Genomic DNA, 19,065 nt, shown 5'->3' with positions numbered 1-19,065 from the left:
AATATGAAGGGATCTTCTTTCTTTTTTTCTTCTGTGTTTTGAAACAGGGCCTCACTGTGTAGCCCTGGCTGGCCTGGAATTCACCTTGTAGACCAGGTTGACTTTGAACTCATAGGAATCCTCCTGCCTCTGCCTCTTGAGTGCTAGGATTATAGGCATTGTGGGGTCCTGCCCCACCAAGAACTTAGGTCTCCTGAGAAGGGACGACCTGGAACCAAGGAAAGGTAACTGGGCTGCTTCCCCCCCACCCCCACCCCCATTCCCCAGCCTCCCTTTTTCCCAGAAGACAATCAGACACAGTGGAGAGCCAAGTCAAGCTAGGACTGGTTTATTTAAAAACAACAAGCTCTTTTAAAGCATAAAGAGAACAAGGCTGGGATTGGGGGTAGATGTCCCGTTGGGCCAGTCAGCTTAAGGGTTACCCGATCATGCGCCTAGTCTCCAGTATTTACAGTGTTGTCCACGAGGGAATCATCACTGACATCATCTTTCCTGACCTGAAGCTCCAATCATATCTTTTTGCAAACAACTTGGGTTCCACCCTCTACACTTTCCCTTGGGGCCACCTTTACTAGCTCCTGGCTCCATAGCCCCGCCCCCCAAATCTGGCCAAAGGTCATTCAGTTCTCATATTGCCACCACCCACCCAAGGCTTCCTGATGCTAGCCAGATCACCACCAGGTCCTAACCACCGACGACCAGACAACTAGAGAATGTATATTTCTCCTGTTTTACTCTAAAGACATAACTTGACAGTAACAGGCTGTACACTGTGTCAGGGTTCCAATAACCCCACCATTCCAAACACAACACTATATTCCTCAGATACCAACCTTTAGCCCCTCTTAAAATCCTAGAAAAAAACGCCCCCAAGATGTCGGAGAGACCAAGACATCAGAGGCTTACGGCACTAAAGGTATAGGCTGGGGGAGGAGACCCTTAGCTGCCTTTGCCCAGCTCTGTTTCACAAATCCAGCGGTACAGCTTCTGGCAGACATCGTCATTCCAGCGACCATCGTCTTCAGAGAAGTGGGCACAGTCCTCGCCTCCTCCCAGCCCGTGTCCATACCAGTTATCTGGCTGCAATGGCTTCCAGTTCCTGAAAACAAATGGCTCTGAGCTACAGGAGATCAGGCCCTTGGCCATGTTACCAGAAGCTCCCTGTCCCAAACCCCCAGGGTCACCCCCTAAAAAGATAGCACACTCCCAGGTAGAGGGAGCAAGCTGTAGGCAGCACGTACTTGAATCCATTGTCGAAGTCGGTCCCATCCACCCATCTCCAGGGTCCATTTTGGTCCGTTAGGCCCATCCAGGTGTGCGCAGGGCCCTTGTGGTCATGGATAAATTTCTGAGGAAGAAAATAAAAGGGGGGGAGATGACTTCTCCTTCTAACAGACAGCCCCCAGGAGCGCCCATCGAGGCACACCTGCTCCTCCAGGGAGTTGACCACCACCAGGTGAGAATTCTGCAGCTGGCAGTGCTTGTCAGCATCAGGCCATGACTTCCCAGACTGAGAGAACCAGTAGCAGCTGCCTTCATGCTCGATCCAGTGAAGAGGGCAGCAGGCCATTTTGGAGCCTAAGAGGCACCAGAGAGGGTACAGAGGCTGAGGGGGGCACAGTGTGACATCAGGCATAAACTACAGAGACCTACACCCATCATCATCCTCACCATTGTTCTTGAGGCTGGCCAGCTCGCATGACAGGGTCTTCAGGTCCTTGCCCAGCTGTTGGATGCTCTCCGTTATGTCAGACAGACCTGGGACACACAGATGGAAGTGAGAACACTGCTCTCCTGCAACATCTGCTTGGTGAGTTCCTGGTGCTCAGATGGCCTGCACAGGGTTCAGTCTAGGAACTCCACACACCACACACACTCACACCTCCTCCCAGGGTGCAGGAAACCCAGGTCTCACCTGTTTTGAATGCCTGTTCCTTTTTCACCACCATGCTCTCCAGAGAAGAAACATTCTGGCTCAAGCCTCGGCCTGGAAGACGACAGGTCAGCACCAGGAACCCGCTTTCGCCCACACCCTCTGCACACTCTCAGAGACCAGGGCCCCTCACCTGCCAGCAGTTCCTGCCTGTGGTCCTCCACCTCCACTTTCAGAGAGCTGATCCTCTCTTGCAGGCTGTCACCTGCAGAACAAGGCCTGGAGCTCAGGACTCTGTCCTCTGCACCCAGCCCACCCCTGCCCAGAACCCGGTCACAGCCCAGCTCACCCCTGGAGGTCAGGGCCTGGAGTTCAGCCTTCGTGTTGGAGGTGATGTTGTCTAGAGTGGCTCTCAGGGTGCCTAGGTCCCTCCTTAACTGGGAATCTGATGAGAGGGACAGAATGATGAGGACCAAGGTCGCTCTGTCCCCTCTGGGCAGCACTAAGCTGGCACTCGGCACACAGAGCAGCACTCTGGGTCACAGAGCCAGCCCAGTGGGGCAGGCACTGCTGTTACCCAGTATTACACATGAGTAAACTGAGGCTGAGGAGGTGAGGTAATGTGACTGTGTAACCCAAGCACAATAGTGAGTGAAGACTATGACTGTGTGAGCAAAGGGTGAACCATCCCCATCACGGTCCTCCATGTCCCCACAGTGTCCCACCATTGTTCCCATCTACTACCCACTCAGGTCACTGTCCATTGTGCTTCTCTGAATGTTAACCTTGTCATCACCACGGCCCTCACTGCTGTCCCGAGTGCCGTCTGTGCCCATCACTGCCTCCATTATGCCTACCCGTGACCCTCATTCTTCCTGAGCTGTCGTGCATCACTGCCTCCTCCCCCAGCCCTGTGACCCCTCTCCTCCCTGCCAGCCTGAGGGCACCCACTTTGGGATCCAATCACGGAGATGACCACCAGCAGCAGGAAGCCGAGACCCAGGGAGAAGAGGAGGAGGCCGGTCCAAGAGAAGATATTCTGCAGGAAGGACTTGGGGGGAGCCGCTGAAAGAGAAGAGGGCGTCAGGTTAAATGGTCTAGAGCAGCTGCTCTCAACTTGTGGGTTACAACCCCTTTGGGGGTCAAACGACCCTTTCACAGGGGTCCCATGTCAGATACCCCGCATATCAGATATTTCCATAATGATTCATAACAGTAGCAAAATTCCAGTTACGAAGTAGCAATGAAATACTTTTATGGTTGGGGGGTCGTCACCATGACATGAAGAACTGTATGAAAAGGTCACAGCATTAGGAAGATTGAGAACCTCTGCTCTAGAGTGTGACAGATAGAGGAGGTTTGGGCTCCAGGGTCTTATTTAGGGGTGATTGTTTGGTCCTGGTAATGCTGTAAAGGGAAAGGCTAAGAAGGATTGGGGTGGGGGTACTCCAGCCCCTCACCTCTCGTGACCCAACAGAAGTCCTCGCTCATAAGCCTCCCCTGTGTCCGGGCTCAGGTGCACACGTGTGGGAATGCACAGACTGCCGTGCTCTGTGAGGTCTTACCTCCAAGTTGGAGTGAGACAAGGACACAGAGGTGGCTGGGGACAGCCAGGCCCTTTTCAGGCCCTTAGCCTTTGCATGACTGTGTAAGCAAAGGCTGAGCTTCTCCCAACCCAGCTACCCACCGCCATCCCCTCGTGTACCCACATGCATAACCGCCATCCCCTCCCACAAAGCACAGGAAGCCAGGTCACTCTTTCTGTTCCTGTCTCTCCGAGGACCTTGTATGTGCAATGTAACGGCCTTCGGAGTGGGACTGAGCTCACTGGTGCGTGGTGAGAAACGACAGCAGAAACTCTGGCAGACATACTCAGAGCGCACTCAGGAGACTCCGTTCCTCCTTCCTCTCACCTGGTCCAGTCTCCTGGGTTTTCTCCTCATTCCCCAAGTTCTGGAAGTTTTCATACGTCATTGTCTTGTTCAGACAAATGCACGCTTCTGGGGCTCTCAGGACTGAAATGGAGAGACCAGGGTTCAGTTTGGGGTGCAAATGGGTCTAAGAATGAGGCAAGAAGTGGGGTGGAGCCGAGGGCGAGGCTGGGGCTGCAGTGGGGTATTCCAGTGGAGAATGAGCCGAGGTTACCACGAGGGCGGAGGTAGCCATGAGTTTGCAGCTGAGGCGAGACATGACGTCAGCATCGCATCAAGGAGCAGTGGAGCCTGGCGCTGAATTTGGAGGTAGAATTGGAGCTCAGGATGTACAACTCTGTGCTGCCTGTCTTGTGCAGCATCAGCCAGAGTGAGAAAGCATTTGAAAGACGACAATGTGCTGGCGTTTTTTGTTTGTTTGTTCATTGTTTTTGGTTTGTTTGTTTGTTTGCTTGTTTCTGAAACAGGGTTTCTCTGTGTAGCTCTGGCTGTCCTGGAACTCACTCCATAAACCAGGCTGGCTCTAACTCAGAGATCCACCTGCCTCTGCCTCCTGAGTGCTGGGATTAAAGGTGTGCACCACCAACCACCGGTAACATACTGTTTCTTTAGGGCCAAAGGATGCCTTTCCTGACACATTCTGAACACACAAATGCCCTCAACCACTCTAACTTCCAAAGGTCATGTGTAGAAAGTCTTTCTTCTCCGTTTACTTTGAGAAACCTGATATATTCTCTCTCTCTCTCTCTCTCTCTCTCTCTCTCTCTCTCTCTCTCTCTCTCAATTCATTCATTTCATTTTATATCCTGGTGGAAGTTCCCCTCTCTCCTCTCCTCCCAGTTTCTCCTCCCATCCTCTCTCTGTTTCCAACGCCCCATCCACTCCTCCTCCGTTTCTGTTCAGGAAGGGCAGGTCTCCCATGAGTATCAACACAACATGGTACATCAAGTTGCAGTAAGACTGAGCACCTCCCCATCTATTAAGGCTGGGCAGGGTGACCCAGTGTGGGGAGTAGGGTCCCAAAAGCCAGTAAATGAATCGGAGACAGCCCTGTCCCCTCTGTTAGGAGTCCTACAAGAGGACCAAGCTACATGACTGTAACATATAGGCAGAGTGCCTAGGTCTGTCCCTGCAGGCTCCCTGGTTGTGGGTTCAGTCTCTGTGACCCCTGTGAGCCCAGGTTAGTTGACTGTGTGAGTTTTCTTGTGGTGTCCTTGACCCCTCTGGCTCCTACAGTCCTTTCTCCTCCTCTTCTTCAGGACTCTCCAAACTCTGCCTGATGTCTGACTGTGAGTCTGCATCTGTTTCCATCCAATGACAACTGGGCAGGCACCAATCTGGTCACAGGAGAAGGCCAGTTCAGGCGACATATCCACTATTGCTAGGAGTCTTAGCTGGGGTCTTTCCTGGGAGATTCCCTTTCGCTGGGTTTTTATCTGTCCCAGAAATGTGCCCCCCATTTCCAGTGGCCTCTTTCAGTACTCTCTCCCTCTGTAGTCTCCCCTCCCCACCGCCAGAACCTGATCGCTCATGTTCCCATCCCCATTCACCCTCAGTCCATTCACAAACTCTCTTCTGTTTCCCCTTCCCAGGGAGATCCCAGCATCTCCCCTTGAACCCTCCTTGTTCACCTAGTCTCTCTGGGTCTGGGGATTGTAGCCTGCTTATCCTTTACTTACAGCTAATATCCACTTATGAGTGAGTACATACTATGTTTGTCTTTCTGGGTCTGAGTTACTTCACTCAGGATGATTTTTTTCTAGTTCCATCCATCTGCCTTCAATTTTCTGTCATCCTTGTTTTTAACAGCTGAGTAATACTCCATTGTGTAAATGAACCACATTTTCTTTATTTATTCCTCAGTTGAGGAACATCTAGGTTGTTTCCAGGTTCTGGTTATTACAAATAAAGCTACTATAAATGTAGTTGAGCACATGTCCTTGTAGTATGATTGGACATCCTTTTGGTATATTCCCAAGAGCAGCATATCTGGGTCTTGTAATAGGCTGATTCTCAGTTTTCTGAGGAACCGCCATACTGACTTCCAAAGTGGCTGCACAAGTTTGCACTCCCACCAGCAATGGAGGAATGTTCCCCTTACTCCACATCCTCTCCAGCATTAGCCATTCTGATAGATGTAAGATAGAATCTCAGAGTCATTTTGATTTGCATTTCCCTGATGGCTAGGGATGTTGAACATCTCCTTAAGTGTTCTTGGCCATTTGAAATTCTTGGGTTGAGAATTCTCTGTTTAGATCTGTACCCCATTTTTAAAATTGGATGATTTAGTTTGTTGATGTCTAGTTTCTTGAATTCTTTATATATTTTGGAAATCAGCCCTCTGTTGGATGTGGGGTTGGTGAAGATCTTTTCCCATTCTGTAGGCTGCCATTTTGCCCTCTTGACAGTGTTCTTTGCCTTACAGAAGCTTTCTCTCTTGAAAGGTCTCATACCACAGTTTCACTCTGAAGGATTTAAGGATACTACAGTCCAAAGAAAACTGATTTTATCTAGCCCATCATTTAAAAATCATAGGAAATCAGGAAGGGGTTGCTGTTGTTTATCATGCATTTACTGTTTGTGCATACATAAGCACACATGTAGTATGGAACACACATGGAAGCCAGAGGATAATTAGTAGGAGTTGGTTCTCTCCTTCCACATTGTGGGTTTCAGGAACTGAACTCAAGTCAAGCTTGGCAGCAAGCTCCTTTACCCATAAGCCATCTTACTAGCCCAACAACTTGTTTTTGTTCTTTCAATAATACCTATCAATATCTCAATAATCAATTTGCCCATTTGGAATACATTGTCTTCAGAAACTTTCTTAGCATTTTCATGGCCACCTATGAATAATTCTAATTTTTTATGTGTAGAAAGAACAAAGAGCAAATTTTCATGATGGTTTATGATTCAAAGATACAAAAAATATAAATAACTTAGAACGTAGCACTCCAAAGGAAAATTTTAGCAAAGTCATACTGTTCTTTGAAGAACATGTCCTTGTATCTCGTGTTGAGACACTCCCATCAGTGCCCAGTCAGCAGCACAGAAGGAATTGAGCCTAAGCTTGCAATAAAACTGGAAGTAAAATAGAGCTGAGTCTGGGTGGTTTGGGCAGGACTTGTGTGAAGAGTCAAATTGGATCTGGGGTTGAAACAAGTTATAGTTGAGGTAGGAGCTGGGGTTGGGACTGGGGTAAGGGCCTATGAGGGCACTCAATCAGTCAGGTGATTGCCCCGGACACGTGCGAACCTAAGTTCAACCCCCGGAACCCAGGGGCAAAGCTGGGCAAAGGCTGGAGAGATGGCATGTAGCATTCTTGCAGGTGACCTGAGTTCGACTCCTCAGCTCCCACACTGGGCAGCTCACAATGGCCCCTGACTCCAGCTCCAGGGAGGTTCAGCTCCTCTGGCCTCGGAGGGGCCCTGCACTCACATGCACACACTCACATACAGAGACACACATATACATAGAACTCAAGTAATAAGTACAGTTTAGAAAAGGAAGAAAGAAAAGTCTAGGCACGGTGTCATGCCAGGCATGGCCTCCTGTTTTCAATCCCAGTGCTGGGGATGCAGAGAAAGCGGGATCCCTGAAGCTGGCTGCCAGGTCAGCCCAGCCTAATCAGCAAGACCCAGGTCAGTCAGAGACCCTGTCTCAAAAAACAAACAAACAACAACCACAAAAAACCCAATGTGGGACTGGGGAGACGGCTCGGCGGAAATAGTGCTTGTTGTACAAGCGGGGACCTGAGTTCGGATCCCTAGCACCAGGTAAAGGCTGGGTGTAGTGACACACTTTTGCGACCCCAGGGCTTGTGGGAGTGCAGCAGACACAGATCATAAGAACTCACTGGCAGAGGGACGAGTCCAAACAACAAGCTTCAGATGAGAGAACATGTCTTAAAATAGGCGTGCACCTGTACACACAGTGCACACACATGCATGCAGTACACACACACACACACACACACACACACACACACACACACAATAACAGTATAAATAGCTCCTGAGGAATTCCAGCTATGGTTGTTCTTTGGCCTCCACACACATGTGCATATATGTATACATACTCCTACACACACATGAGCAAGTGTATTTCAGGTTAGGACTGTAGTTTCAATCTAGGATATCTCCAAAGTCTGTTAAGCAAAGAGCTGAGGTTAGGGCTGAGGCTAGAGTTAGGGTGAAAACAGGTGGAAGGGGCCAAGGATGGGCCTGAATTTGAGCCTTCGTCCAACTAGGAATTGTGGGTTCAAACTAGGATCCAGTGAAGGGGGTCAGTCCCAAGTCTCACACAAGCCCTTCCTAAGTCTGCACACTTCCTTCCACCCAAGGCCTAGAGTCCGTCCCTCCTTGTATCCCTAACACATTCCCTGTCCCACTGGTCGCCCTGGCGACCCCAGCCCGGTTACCTGTGTGAAGTCTGGAGAAGGTGACTCTCGGCTTCCTGGGCAACAATGACCAGGGGTGGGAAGTCGGTCTGAGTGGAGAAGTATATCCCAGAGGGTTGATGTGGGAGGAACCAAGCTGAAGTCACAGACGTGTCAGAGCTCATCTGGTCCTTTGTGTCTGAAAGTCCAATGGTCTGTTTGGGGAACACCCAATTTTTCTCAACTTGTGACAGTAAACATTGAATTGTTTGTGGAGATTGTGGAAGTGAGGTAAAAGACAAGCTTCAGCATCATCTTCCAGGGTATGCCTCCCTCCGTTTCTCTTTCTTGAAGCTCCTACGACTTCCTCATTTTTCACTAAGGGAAGAAGGATTACAACAAGGGACAGTCTATTTTTCTTCTCCTATGTCTCTCATCTTCATTTGCTTCCTGCCATGCCAAGACACCATGAATTTTGGTGTCTGTCTATGAACTCCACGGGAGTTCATTCACTATTCACTTCGCAGAGTCAAAACCCGATCTGACTCCCTGGCACCTGAGGACCCCAGGACCACGCTCCATCTCTACACCCCTCACTCCACTCAGAAGGATGGAGAGGCAAAGAAACCATGTCCTGACCAGAGTGGAGAGGAGGAGTAAAGAGAGAGAGCATCATGCGTTATTAAGCATCAATTCGGGGGGGGGGGTAGAATAGGCCATTGATTCCCACTAGCTCAGGAGGCAGTGTGGGTGATGGAAGGAAACAACCCTAAGTCAAACTCCATGGCATCCAACACCAGCCTGGCTCTCTGTCTGCTCAGCCTTCCCACCGGACATCCATTTCCTCACGAAGTCTTGTCAGCGCGTGGATCTTCGGAACACATGCCCTGTTTGGATTTCAATCAGGAACCTGAGTGTTGAAAAGCAAAAACCTTTCCAGTTTGTTTTCTTTTTGTTGTCGTCGCTTTCCATTTCGACTGCATCGCCGCTTTGACCCTTACCTGCTTTGCTGAACTGGTGTGTGTCAGGATCATCTGTACACATCCCATCATAAAACACACTCCGTTCACCTGCGTCTCGTTTTGTGTGTTCGTTTTTGATTTGCCTGTTTGTGTTTGCACCTTTCCATCATGTTTTTGTTTGACTTATTCTGTGATATTTTGACTAGTCTGTGTTTCTAGTTAGAGCTATAGCTTGGATCTAGACTAGGGTCCTCTTGGATCTAGACAAAGGTCCCCAGACAGCTGCTATTGGGAGGTAACCAACCCTTTTAGAGGCAACTGAGTGGAAGCCTTCTTGGCTCTGGAAGGAGGTTGTGGGATCCCAGCCCTTTCCTCTTTCTCTTCTGCTTCCTAGCCAGGAGTTGAGTGGTTTGGCTCCCACACATTCCTGATGTGATGTACAGTCTTGTCGTGGGCACAATGCCATGGAATCAACCATAGGCTGAAATCACAGAAAATGTGACTCCAGATAAGGCTGTCCTTTCCCTAAGCTGATTGTCTTGAGTAGTTTTTAGAGGGCGGAATGCTGACAGATTTTGCAAGCTAATGCTGAAACTGAATTGGGGTACAGGGGATAGGCTCCTTAGTAGGAACCCACCCTTAGAAAAGGATGGGGAAGAAGATCAGAGGGAGCTCCAGCATGATATCAACCAGCCTGAGTTCTACAAGTTTGAACTATGGAGGTGCATGATTTTGATGGTTCCAATCCAGGGAAATGATAGAGGTTATACCCAATCTGTAGATCACACTCAAGGAATACAGTCATTTTTCACAGTATTAATTCTGTTGATTTATGAACATGAGAGTACTTAGAAAATTTTTGTGTCTTCTTCAGTTTTTGTAAAGGGCACAAGGTCTTTGTGCTCACAGATAAACACTAGAGAAACCAGGAATGTTAAACACCCAGACTTGCTGGGCGGTGGTGGCGCTTGCCTTTAATCCCAGCACTTGGGAGGCAGAGGCAGGTGGACCTCTGTGAGTTTGAGGCCATCCTGGGATACAGAGTGAGTTCCAGGACTGTTTCACAGAGAAACCCTGTCTTGAAACAAACAAACAACAAAAAATAACTACCCAGACTTGCCTTTCAACTTGTTTTCTCCCCGGAAGGCTGGAGTGGATGTAGTCAAGAGCCTGGTGATCTGTGCTACCTGTGGAGCTGGGCCTTACTAGAATCCCCCAGACTTTACCCCAGACTTTCTCTCTAGACCTTTGTGTTCAGCATTATTTTTCAGTCAATAGAACCCATCCTTATGGGAGATGACACATGCACTTTGTAGCTTGGCGACTTCTATGATATCTGTATGACCTAGACCATACCTAATCCTCCCCTAGGTCCTTAAGCTTTAGAGCCAGTCTTTATGGAAGAGGTCACATGTACTTTGCAAGAGTTTCAATGTGCCACATCTTAAGCTTTATTGTGCACGTGGGATTGAGGTCATTGTTACCAAAAAAAACCTTTTTCCAAAATTTTACTGTACTTAAATATGTCTCAAATAAACTACCCAGTGTCAGTCTCTAGAAGTTTGAACCAACACTAGCTAACTCAGGTTGAAGCTTCTTGCCTCACGTGGATCGTTTCTCTGCTGGTGGTGGCACTTGCAGGGACCTCCACAAGGTTTTGTAGTAGGGTCTTTCACCTCAGATTAGATGTCCTCCTAGGGTCGTGTATAAGCAATTGTGAATGTGACGGTTCTCGGTTCTCCTGACTTCCGTCTAGGCATGTTCACAGTCAGTGTACAGAAAACACCATTTTCAGATGCTGGCGTGGGATCCACAACTCTGCTGGGCATAATTATTAGATCTAAGAGTTTCATGATGGAATTTTCAGGGTCTTTTAAATATAGAATCATATTGTCTGAAAAGGGGACAACTTGGCTGGTTTGGTTTTTTTTTGTTTGTTTGTTTTTTTTTTTTTTCTGTTTCTACCTCTTCTGTTCACTTCTATCAATTACTGTCCCAGTTCAAGTATTATATTGATTACGAGTGGAGAAAGGCGTTATTTAGAGGAAATACTCTCAGATTTTCCCCATTTAGTAGAATGTTGACTATAGGTTATGTTAAGCATGCTCCCTCTATTCCTAGGCACTTTGTGGCCTTTATCATGAAAGGATGTTACATCAGGTCTAAAGGAAATTCAAATTCGCCAAACCCCAAAAGGCAGTCCAAATATCCAAAAATGAGTGCAACCTGAACTATAGGAGGATTTCTGGTGGTTAGCTAAAAGCCAGAGTTCCTCAGGAACTTGTGAAACTGACTCCCTTCTACCAAAAGGAGTCATTTCCTTTATCTCTGACAGAAGGGACAAATAGCTACCTGTGGTGCCTATTAGCATATTAAAGCTCATGCTGGCCCCCAGGCTCCCTCAGTACCACAGGTACCTGTTACACACTTCAAAGTCCATCCTAGCATCCTTGCCCATCTCACCTCCTCCCCTACCCCAAACTCCCTCCAGCTCACAGACTTCCCTCCCCAGGGCTACTCATTCTCCTTATAACCCTGCTATTTCGGCTATTCTCTCTCTCTCTCTCTCTCTCTCTCTCTCTCTCTCTCTCTCTCTCTCTCTCTCTCTCTCTCTCTCTCTCCTGTTTCTCTCATTGTGTTTTCTCTATTCTCTATCCTTGCTATTTTCCCCTCTCTCAAAGATAGCCCTGGCCATGTCCAGTCTGCTGGCCATGTTCAGTCTACTTCTTTCTCTCTCTGCTCTGGACTCTTCCAGATGCCTTGGGCTATTCTCTCTCTTGTGTAATTCTTTACAATAAAAACCTTTGCCTTAGCCATACCATGGGGTGGTCATGTCATCAGTTTACACATGTTGAAGTTATCGAAGGCCTTTTCTGCATCTGTTGAGGGATCACATGACTCTGGTCTTTGAGTCTATCTATGTGCTGTCTTGTGTTTATTGATTTGCATATGTTGACCCATCCTTGTATTCTTGGATGAAACCAATATAATCACGATGTACAATGTTTTAATGAGCAAACATTTAATATCAGATTAGGTTTTTCCAATATCTCATTGAGAATTTTTGTGTCTATTTTCATCAAGAATATTGTTTTACAATTTTTTTTTCTTTTTGTTGTTTTCTGTTCTGGAGAACACCAGATTTTCACTGTGTCTGCATCCAGCACCTCCTCCTCCCCATCTATAGCTGCCTTATGCAGCCATCTTTCACCTAGGACCACGACTGGGTGTCCCCAAGCTCCCTGACTTATGATTGTTCCTTGTTTTCAGATGCTCAGAGTAGCTCAGTCTCAAGTAATATGCCTCCTTCCAATACAGTGTGGAGCCCTGCAAGGAATGGAGCATGCTAAAACGGACTTCTCCAGTGCTGACTTGTCATACAAAAGTTATGTGCCCTTCTCTCAGCCATCCCAATGGTTATCCAACACCAAGTGGTCAGCCCTGGAATCATATACATACAACTAACATCACACAGACTGGGCAGGCTGCATTTCTATGTTTAGGAACACACACACACACACACACACACACACACACACACACACACACACACACACACAATTAAAGAAATAGAGGCCATGAATTTGAGAGAGAATTGGTACATGGAAAAAATTGGAGAGAGGAAAAAGAAGGGGGAAAATGATGTAATTCTGTTTTAAAATCATTTTTTCTTTTTATTTATTCTTTTCTCAAACAATACATCCCAACTGCAGCCTCCCCTCCTCTCAATTCCTCCCTCCCCTCCCCTCTCCCCCAAATCTACAGCTCCTCTGTTTCCCTTCAGAAGAGAGCAGACCTCCCGGGGATATCAACCAAATATGGCATAAAAAAAACTTTGTAATAATCCCAATTTTTGCAAAGTCACTTTTATCAAATCTCCCAACCGGATCTTGGGCCTATGAGAACCATGCATTTGCCCTTTGGCTATGGTGACTGCCGACTTCTCTTTACATCAGGGCCATCTAGCTTACCTTGTAGAGAACTCTTCAGGCCTCTCTTCTCCTGCAGGGAGCCAGGTAGATTGCTTTCTAATTTTTGCTGCTTAGTCTTGCTATTTCTCTGGGCCCTTCAGCTCTTCTGTGATGTCTTCTGTGATTTCTGCACTATTTCTTCCTTTCTGTCTTCAGTATAGAATCCACCCTGTTGCCCTGACTTCCTCAGAGCTGATGTTACATGGAGGCTGCTTCTACTCTGCTGTCTTGGCATACCTCCCTCTGACATTTTGTTTTGTTTTGGTTGGCTTTGGGTTTTTTAAGACAGGTTCTCTCTGTGTAGCCCTGGCTGTGCCTGGAACTCATTCTATAGATCAGGCTGGCCTCGAACCCACAGAGATCCACCTGCCTCTGCCTCCTGAGTGCTGGGATTAAAGGCATGTGCCACCAAGCTCAGCCTCTCTGACTTTTTAATGAGATCATTCACAGGCATCAGTTTCCCTCTTGGAACTGCTTTCATTGTATCCTGTGGGTCCTAGAATATTGTATTTTCATTTTTAGTTGATTCTAAGAATTTTTAAATTTCCTTCCTGATTTCCGTGAGTGCACATTTTCTGTAGTTCCTCTTGATGATGATTTCTAGTTTCATCCCATTTCAATCAGAATACAAGAAGTTATTTCACATTCCTTATATTTGATAAGACTTGCTTTATGCCCTAAAACATGGTCTACTCTAGAGAACATTCATGGCCTCTGAGAAGACTCTGTATTCTGCAGCTGAATGTGGTGTAGATGTCTGCCAACCCTTTGAGCTGTGGTGATATGTGTTGTACCCTAATAAAATTTGCCTGAAGATCAGAGAGACAAAAGAACAAGCCTCAGCTAACCTCACCTTGTCAACTCCACAAATCCTCTGACTGAACGCCTCTGAGTCCTCAGCCGAAAGCTCTCCAGCCAAAAGCCTTTAGTTCCTGTTTCCTCACGCCTTATATACATTTCTCCTATTGTAGTTGGAAGTTTCTCTGGTCCCTCTGTCTTACCTTCGGTCCCACAGCCATTTATAAAATAATCACTCAGAGGCTTACTATTGATTACAAACTGTACAGTCTATGGCTAAGAATTCTTGCTAGCTTGCTCTTTCATCTTAAATTAATCCATATCTATTAATCTATGTATTACCAGTCTGTTTGCATATTGCTCCTTGGGCAGCAGGCTGGTGTCTCCTCTGCCTCTGCCTTTCTTCTTCTTGTCTCTCTCTTGGATTTCCTGCCTGGTTATAACCTGACTCACCATAGGCCAGAGCAGCTTCTTTATTAACCAATCATAGCAACACAAATTCACAGCATACAGAAAGACCATCCCACAGCACTTCCCCTTTACTGTCTAATCAAAAAGGAAGGTTTTAACTTTAACATAGTAAAATTACATATAAAAAACAGTTATCAAACAAGAATTACAGTTACATTATCTAGTCCATTTGTATTTGGCAAAATTAAAGAAGATATTCTATCATCTATCATCTAATTTATCTTTTATCATAAGTAAGGAAAATTATAATTATAACTATCTGGTCTTCAACTCCATCAAAGACCCCAGAAGGATATAATATTACCTAAGTAAACAGGAAATGCGTTGTAAGCAACTTCCAAAATTCTGGAAATGACAGAGACAGCTAGCTGCCTGGACAGTCACCCAAAGTTCTTCTGCAATGTTGGGGCATCCATCTTCAGCCTATAGGTCTAGAGTTTCTCCATCACTTCTCCCTGTATCCTGAAGAATGTCTGGCAGTCTCCTCTGTGAAGCAGAAACCTGAAGGACCATCTCATCTTGTTTTAGCAAAATTCAGTGGTCATTTTCCTATGGGTCCTGTACGTCCAGTTTATACAACATCCTGTCAAGCAGTCAAGGCAAGGGCACTTTTTTGCCCAGTGACTAACTTTTGCCACAAAGAAAGCAAACTCCATTAATGGGTTTCTTTGATGACTATCATCCTCTTTAAAGTAATTGGTGCTGCCAGGAGCAGACGTGTCTCATTGTCCAGAAAAGTCTAGTTCTTAAGACATAAATGCCATATTCTGAAGGTCTTTGAAGTGTTTGAAGATTACCTACCTAATGAAAATATATCTGTATGTACCTAGAAAACTTAGCTAAAAATGACTATAAGTTTGATTATCATAGATGACTAATTATTCTGTATTTTTAATTATATATTACAATTTTAAATGAGTTGCATAAACATAATACCTTAAGAGTAGAAATACATATACAGTATAACAAAATTAACTTTAAATTTGTATCAATAAACCAAAATTCATACTAATGTAAAATATTTTGAGATTAACAGTTGTTTTTGTATTAAAGTAGATTCAATAATCTACCCTTTTATCCTATCATTTCTATATCATATTCCCTTTTCTTCTTTTAGAGAGAGATTGACTATGACCAATAACAATTTGTAACCAACCCCTTAAACAAAGACAAACATCCATAATCCATTTTTGGGAATGGGAACGTAGTATTCTAGGCTAGCTCCTGCTGACCTGGGACACTGTTAATCATATAGAGATCCTGAGAAGATTTGAGATAATGATCAAGCCTGGGAAGACCAGCCATAACCTTTGTTGATAGATACCGTCTGTTAAGGTTCAGGAGGTCTTGCTTAATCAACTCTGATCCATCTTAACCTGGAATGAATCCACAGCCTCCTGCTTCCCTCCTGTGGAAACAAAAGCAGAGCCTCCTTTCCAAAGCAAGATATCCTTAGATCCAAATTTTAAAGTCAAGATACCTTTAAAAATATATATTGGTTTATAACTTAGCAATCTTTACAATCAAATGTCTTTCGGCAGTTAAAAATCCCAAAGACAATATAATCTAGATTCTCTGTGTAATTTCCATCTTTACATGGCTTATTTTTTTATATTATTTTATTCTCCTTTTTAAGGACTTTATTTTATTATTTTTAAACTATATATTTCTTTTTTATGATTGTCTATACCTTCTGACCATTGTTTTAAACTGCAGCATGGCTAGGACCAAAGTGGCAGTCCCAGCTACTGGCTGCACCCACCCCACCCCGCTCAGCTTTCAGCATGGTGGAGTTACATTTACCACCAGCTCTGAGAAGCAGTGTTAAATAGCATGGAGTTGTATTATAGAGTGCTCAGCTGTGTTCTCAAGCCTGCAGGCAGAGGCAGGGGCTGGGAGAAGCCTCTCTGTACCTCAGCCCGTGGGAGAGACTGCGGGAGCCGGCACACCACTTAGCTCATGGCAGCTGGCAGCCAGCTCCATCTTGTAGGCGGCTGTCGGGAGACATGTCTCTGTGCTGCTGCTGGCATGAGACTGCAAGACCAGGAAGCCCAGTGAAGCTCTGTTTCTGTGTGTTAAGAAACCTTTTAAAGATTTATCAGGTCTATGTGGATCAATGCTCAACGGTGGGTGCCAATATATTAGTTATAACCTTCTTTTATTATTTTAGACAGAAAAGAGGAATTGTAGTGATATATCGTGTACCCTAATAAAATTGCCTGAAGACCAAACAACAGAAGAAGCCACTAGATTAAACATAGAGGCCAGGCAGTGGTGCCACACACCTTTAATCCTAACACTCGGGAGGCAGAAATCCATCTGGATCTCTGTGAGTTCAAAGCCACCCTGGACTACATGAGATTGACTCAGTCTAGGAGAGAAACAGCCAGGCAGTGGTGGCACACACCTTTAATCCCAATACTTGGGAGTCACATGCCTTTAATCCCAGCACTTGAGATCTCACACTTTTAATCCCAGTATTTGGGAAGCACACAGGCCATTAATCCTAGCACAAGGGAGGAAGTGGTGGCTGGGTGGAGAAAGGTATATAAGGTGTAAAGAGACAGAAATAAAGGCTTTTGGGCTGGAGAGCTTTTGGATGAGGATCAGAGGCATTCAGTCAGAGGATTCATGGAGTTGTAGAGGTGAGACAAAGCAATGGCTTGTTCCTTTGTCTCTCTGATCTTCAGGCAAATTTTATTGGCATACAACACAATATCACCACGTTGAGCTGTAGTGTTGTTTAACTGTAATGGTTGCTGTTGTTTGGTTCAGGTGATTGTCTTGGTTAAAGTTGAGTGCTGACACCACCCACTGTTGCTGTGCTGAGGTTGTTCTGTGACATCGAAGTCCAGTAGTGTTTGTTTCGTGAAATCAAGTAGGCTAATGTTTGGTGCACATGTGTTTGGAATTGCTATATACTCTTGGTGGATTGTCCCCTTAATCAATATGAAGTGGTCTGCTCTTCTGGCTAATTTTGAAGTCTTTTTTTTTTTTTTTGTCAAATGTGAATGTAGCTACTCCTGCTCAGTTTTGAGTTCTATTTGCTTAGAGGGTTTTTGTTTTTCCATTCTTTCACTCGAAGTCTTTATGAGATTTACTTCTTTACAGACAGCTACTGTTGTGTCATGATTTCTGTATGTGCGTGTATGGGTGTGAGTGTTCAGTGGGGTGGTGCATGTGTGCACTTGTGCAGGTCAAAGAAAACATGGGTTTCACTGCTCAGGAGTCAACTACTGTGCTCTTTGAGACGTGGTTTCTCACTGAGACCTGGGGCTAACTGGCTAAGCTAGAATGGCTGTCCAGTGAGCCCAGGGGTCCTCCTGTCTCCAGTTTCCCAGAACTAGGGTCATAAGCGTTCATCACCATGCCCAACTTTTTTTACATGGATGCTGGGGATAGGACATGGGACTTATGTCCTTATGAAATGGGCCCCTGAAAATAACCATGGATGTGTCTTAATTACATTAAGTGAAGTGGGAGGGACTACCCAGTGTGGGTGGCACCATTCCCCAGGCCTTAAGTAAGTAGGAAAGGGAACTGAGCCACAGCAGGCCTTCCATTCAGTGTGACCAGCTGCTTCCTGCTGCCTCGACTTCCCCACCTTACAGACTACACTCTGACATGTAAGCTAAACAACCCTTCCTGCCTTAAGTTGCTTCTGCCAGGGTGTTTGACCACAGCAGCAGCAGGAGAGGAAACTAAGGTAATCGACTTGTCTTCAAGTCCTCATCGTCCATCTTCCTCTTGAAGCTTTCCACCGGGTAGTAACGGCTGTCTTAGTCAGGGTTTCTACTGCTTGATGAAACACCATGACCAAAAGCAAGTTGGGGAGGAAAGGGTTTATTTGACTCACACTTCCACGTCACTGTTCATCACTGAAGGAAGTCAGGACAGGAACTCACACAGGGCAGGAACCTGGAAACAGGAGCTGATGCAGAGGCCATGGAGGGTGCTGCTTCCTGGCTTGTTCCTCGTGGCTTGCTCAGCCTGCTTTCTTATAGAACCCAGGACTGTGGTGGTAATCTAATTGTACTGAAATGTGATTTTGATTGTATGTTAATAAATAAAGTTTCCAGGGGGTCAGAGCTATTAGAGCCATAGCAAGAGTGTGGCGGTGGTGGCACACGCCTTTAATCCCATAGATATCTGTGTTCAGGATATAGCCAGCATTGGAACATATGCCTTTAAGACCAGGGGGCTGTACATTCAGACAGTGACGAGGCAGTCACGTGTTTGGGTTTACAACCAATGAGAAGGCAGAACAAAATACTTTAAATAGACGAACAGACAGGAAATAGGGCCCTCATTCGGGAAGCTGGGACACCGCAGGCAGAAGGGTGAGATTTTAGCTCTGAGCTCTGACCTCTCGGCTTTCTCTTTTGCATTGTTTCTGTGTTTCTTATTTAATAAGACGGTTGGTTACATCAATACAGAACCACCAGCCAGGGATGGCACCATCCACAATGGGCCAGGTCCATGCCAACAATCACTAAGAATATGCCCTACAGGCTTGCCTACAGCCTGATCTTACTGAGGCATCTTCTAAATTGGGGTTTCCTCCTCTCTGATGACTTTAACTTGTGTCAAGTTGACATAAAACCATCCAGCACAGGGCATGCTGAGTTTTTTCACTTCCACAAATTCTTTTATGTTAGTATTTCTGCCTTTTTATTTAATT

General features: G+C 46.0%; 1 protein-coding gene across 1 annotated transcript; it reads right to left on the bottom strand.

Moving 5' to 3' along the window:
- Positions 1-312: 312 nt before the first annotated feature.
- Positions 313-8,487, bottom strand: LOC114693214 (C-type lectin domain family 10 member A-like). The gene is made up of 10 exons (XM_028869520.2): positions 8,225-8,487; positions 3,787-3,888; positions 2,825-2,938; positions 2,223-2,318; positions 2,067-2,138; positions 1,916-1,987; positions 1,672-1,758; positions 1,427-1,578; positions 1,242-1,348; positions 313-1,099 (listed from the first exon to the last, which is right to left on the bottom strand). The coding sequence occupies exons 2-10, from the start codon at positions 3,845-3,847 to the stop codon at positions 940-942; spliced, it is 921 nt and encodes a 306-aa protein (XP_028725353.1). The 5' UTR covers positions 3,848-3,888; positions 8,225-8,487; the 3' UTR covers positions 313-939.
- Between the last annotated feature and the right edge of the window lie 10,578 nt (positions 8,488-19,065).

The sequence above is a fragment of the Peromyscus leucopus genome, chromosome 8b (genome assembly GCF_004664715.2).
Source record: "Peromyscus leucopus breed LL Stock chromosome 8b, UCI_PerLeu_2.1, whole genome shotgun sequence".
Taxonomy (NCBI): Eukaryota; Metazoa; Chordata; class Mammalia; order Rodentia; family Cricetidae; genus Peromyscus; species Peromyscus leucopus.
This window is presented reverse-complemented; position numbering and strand designations above follow the sequence as displayed.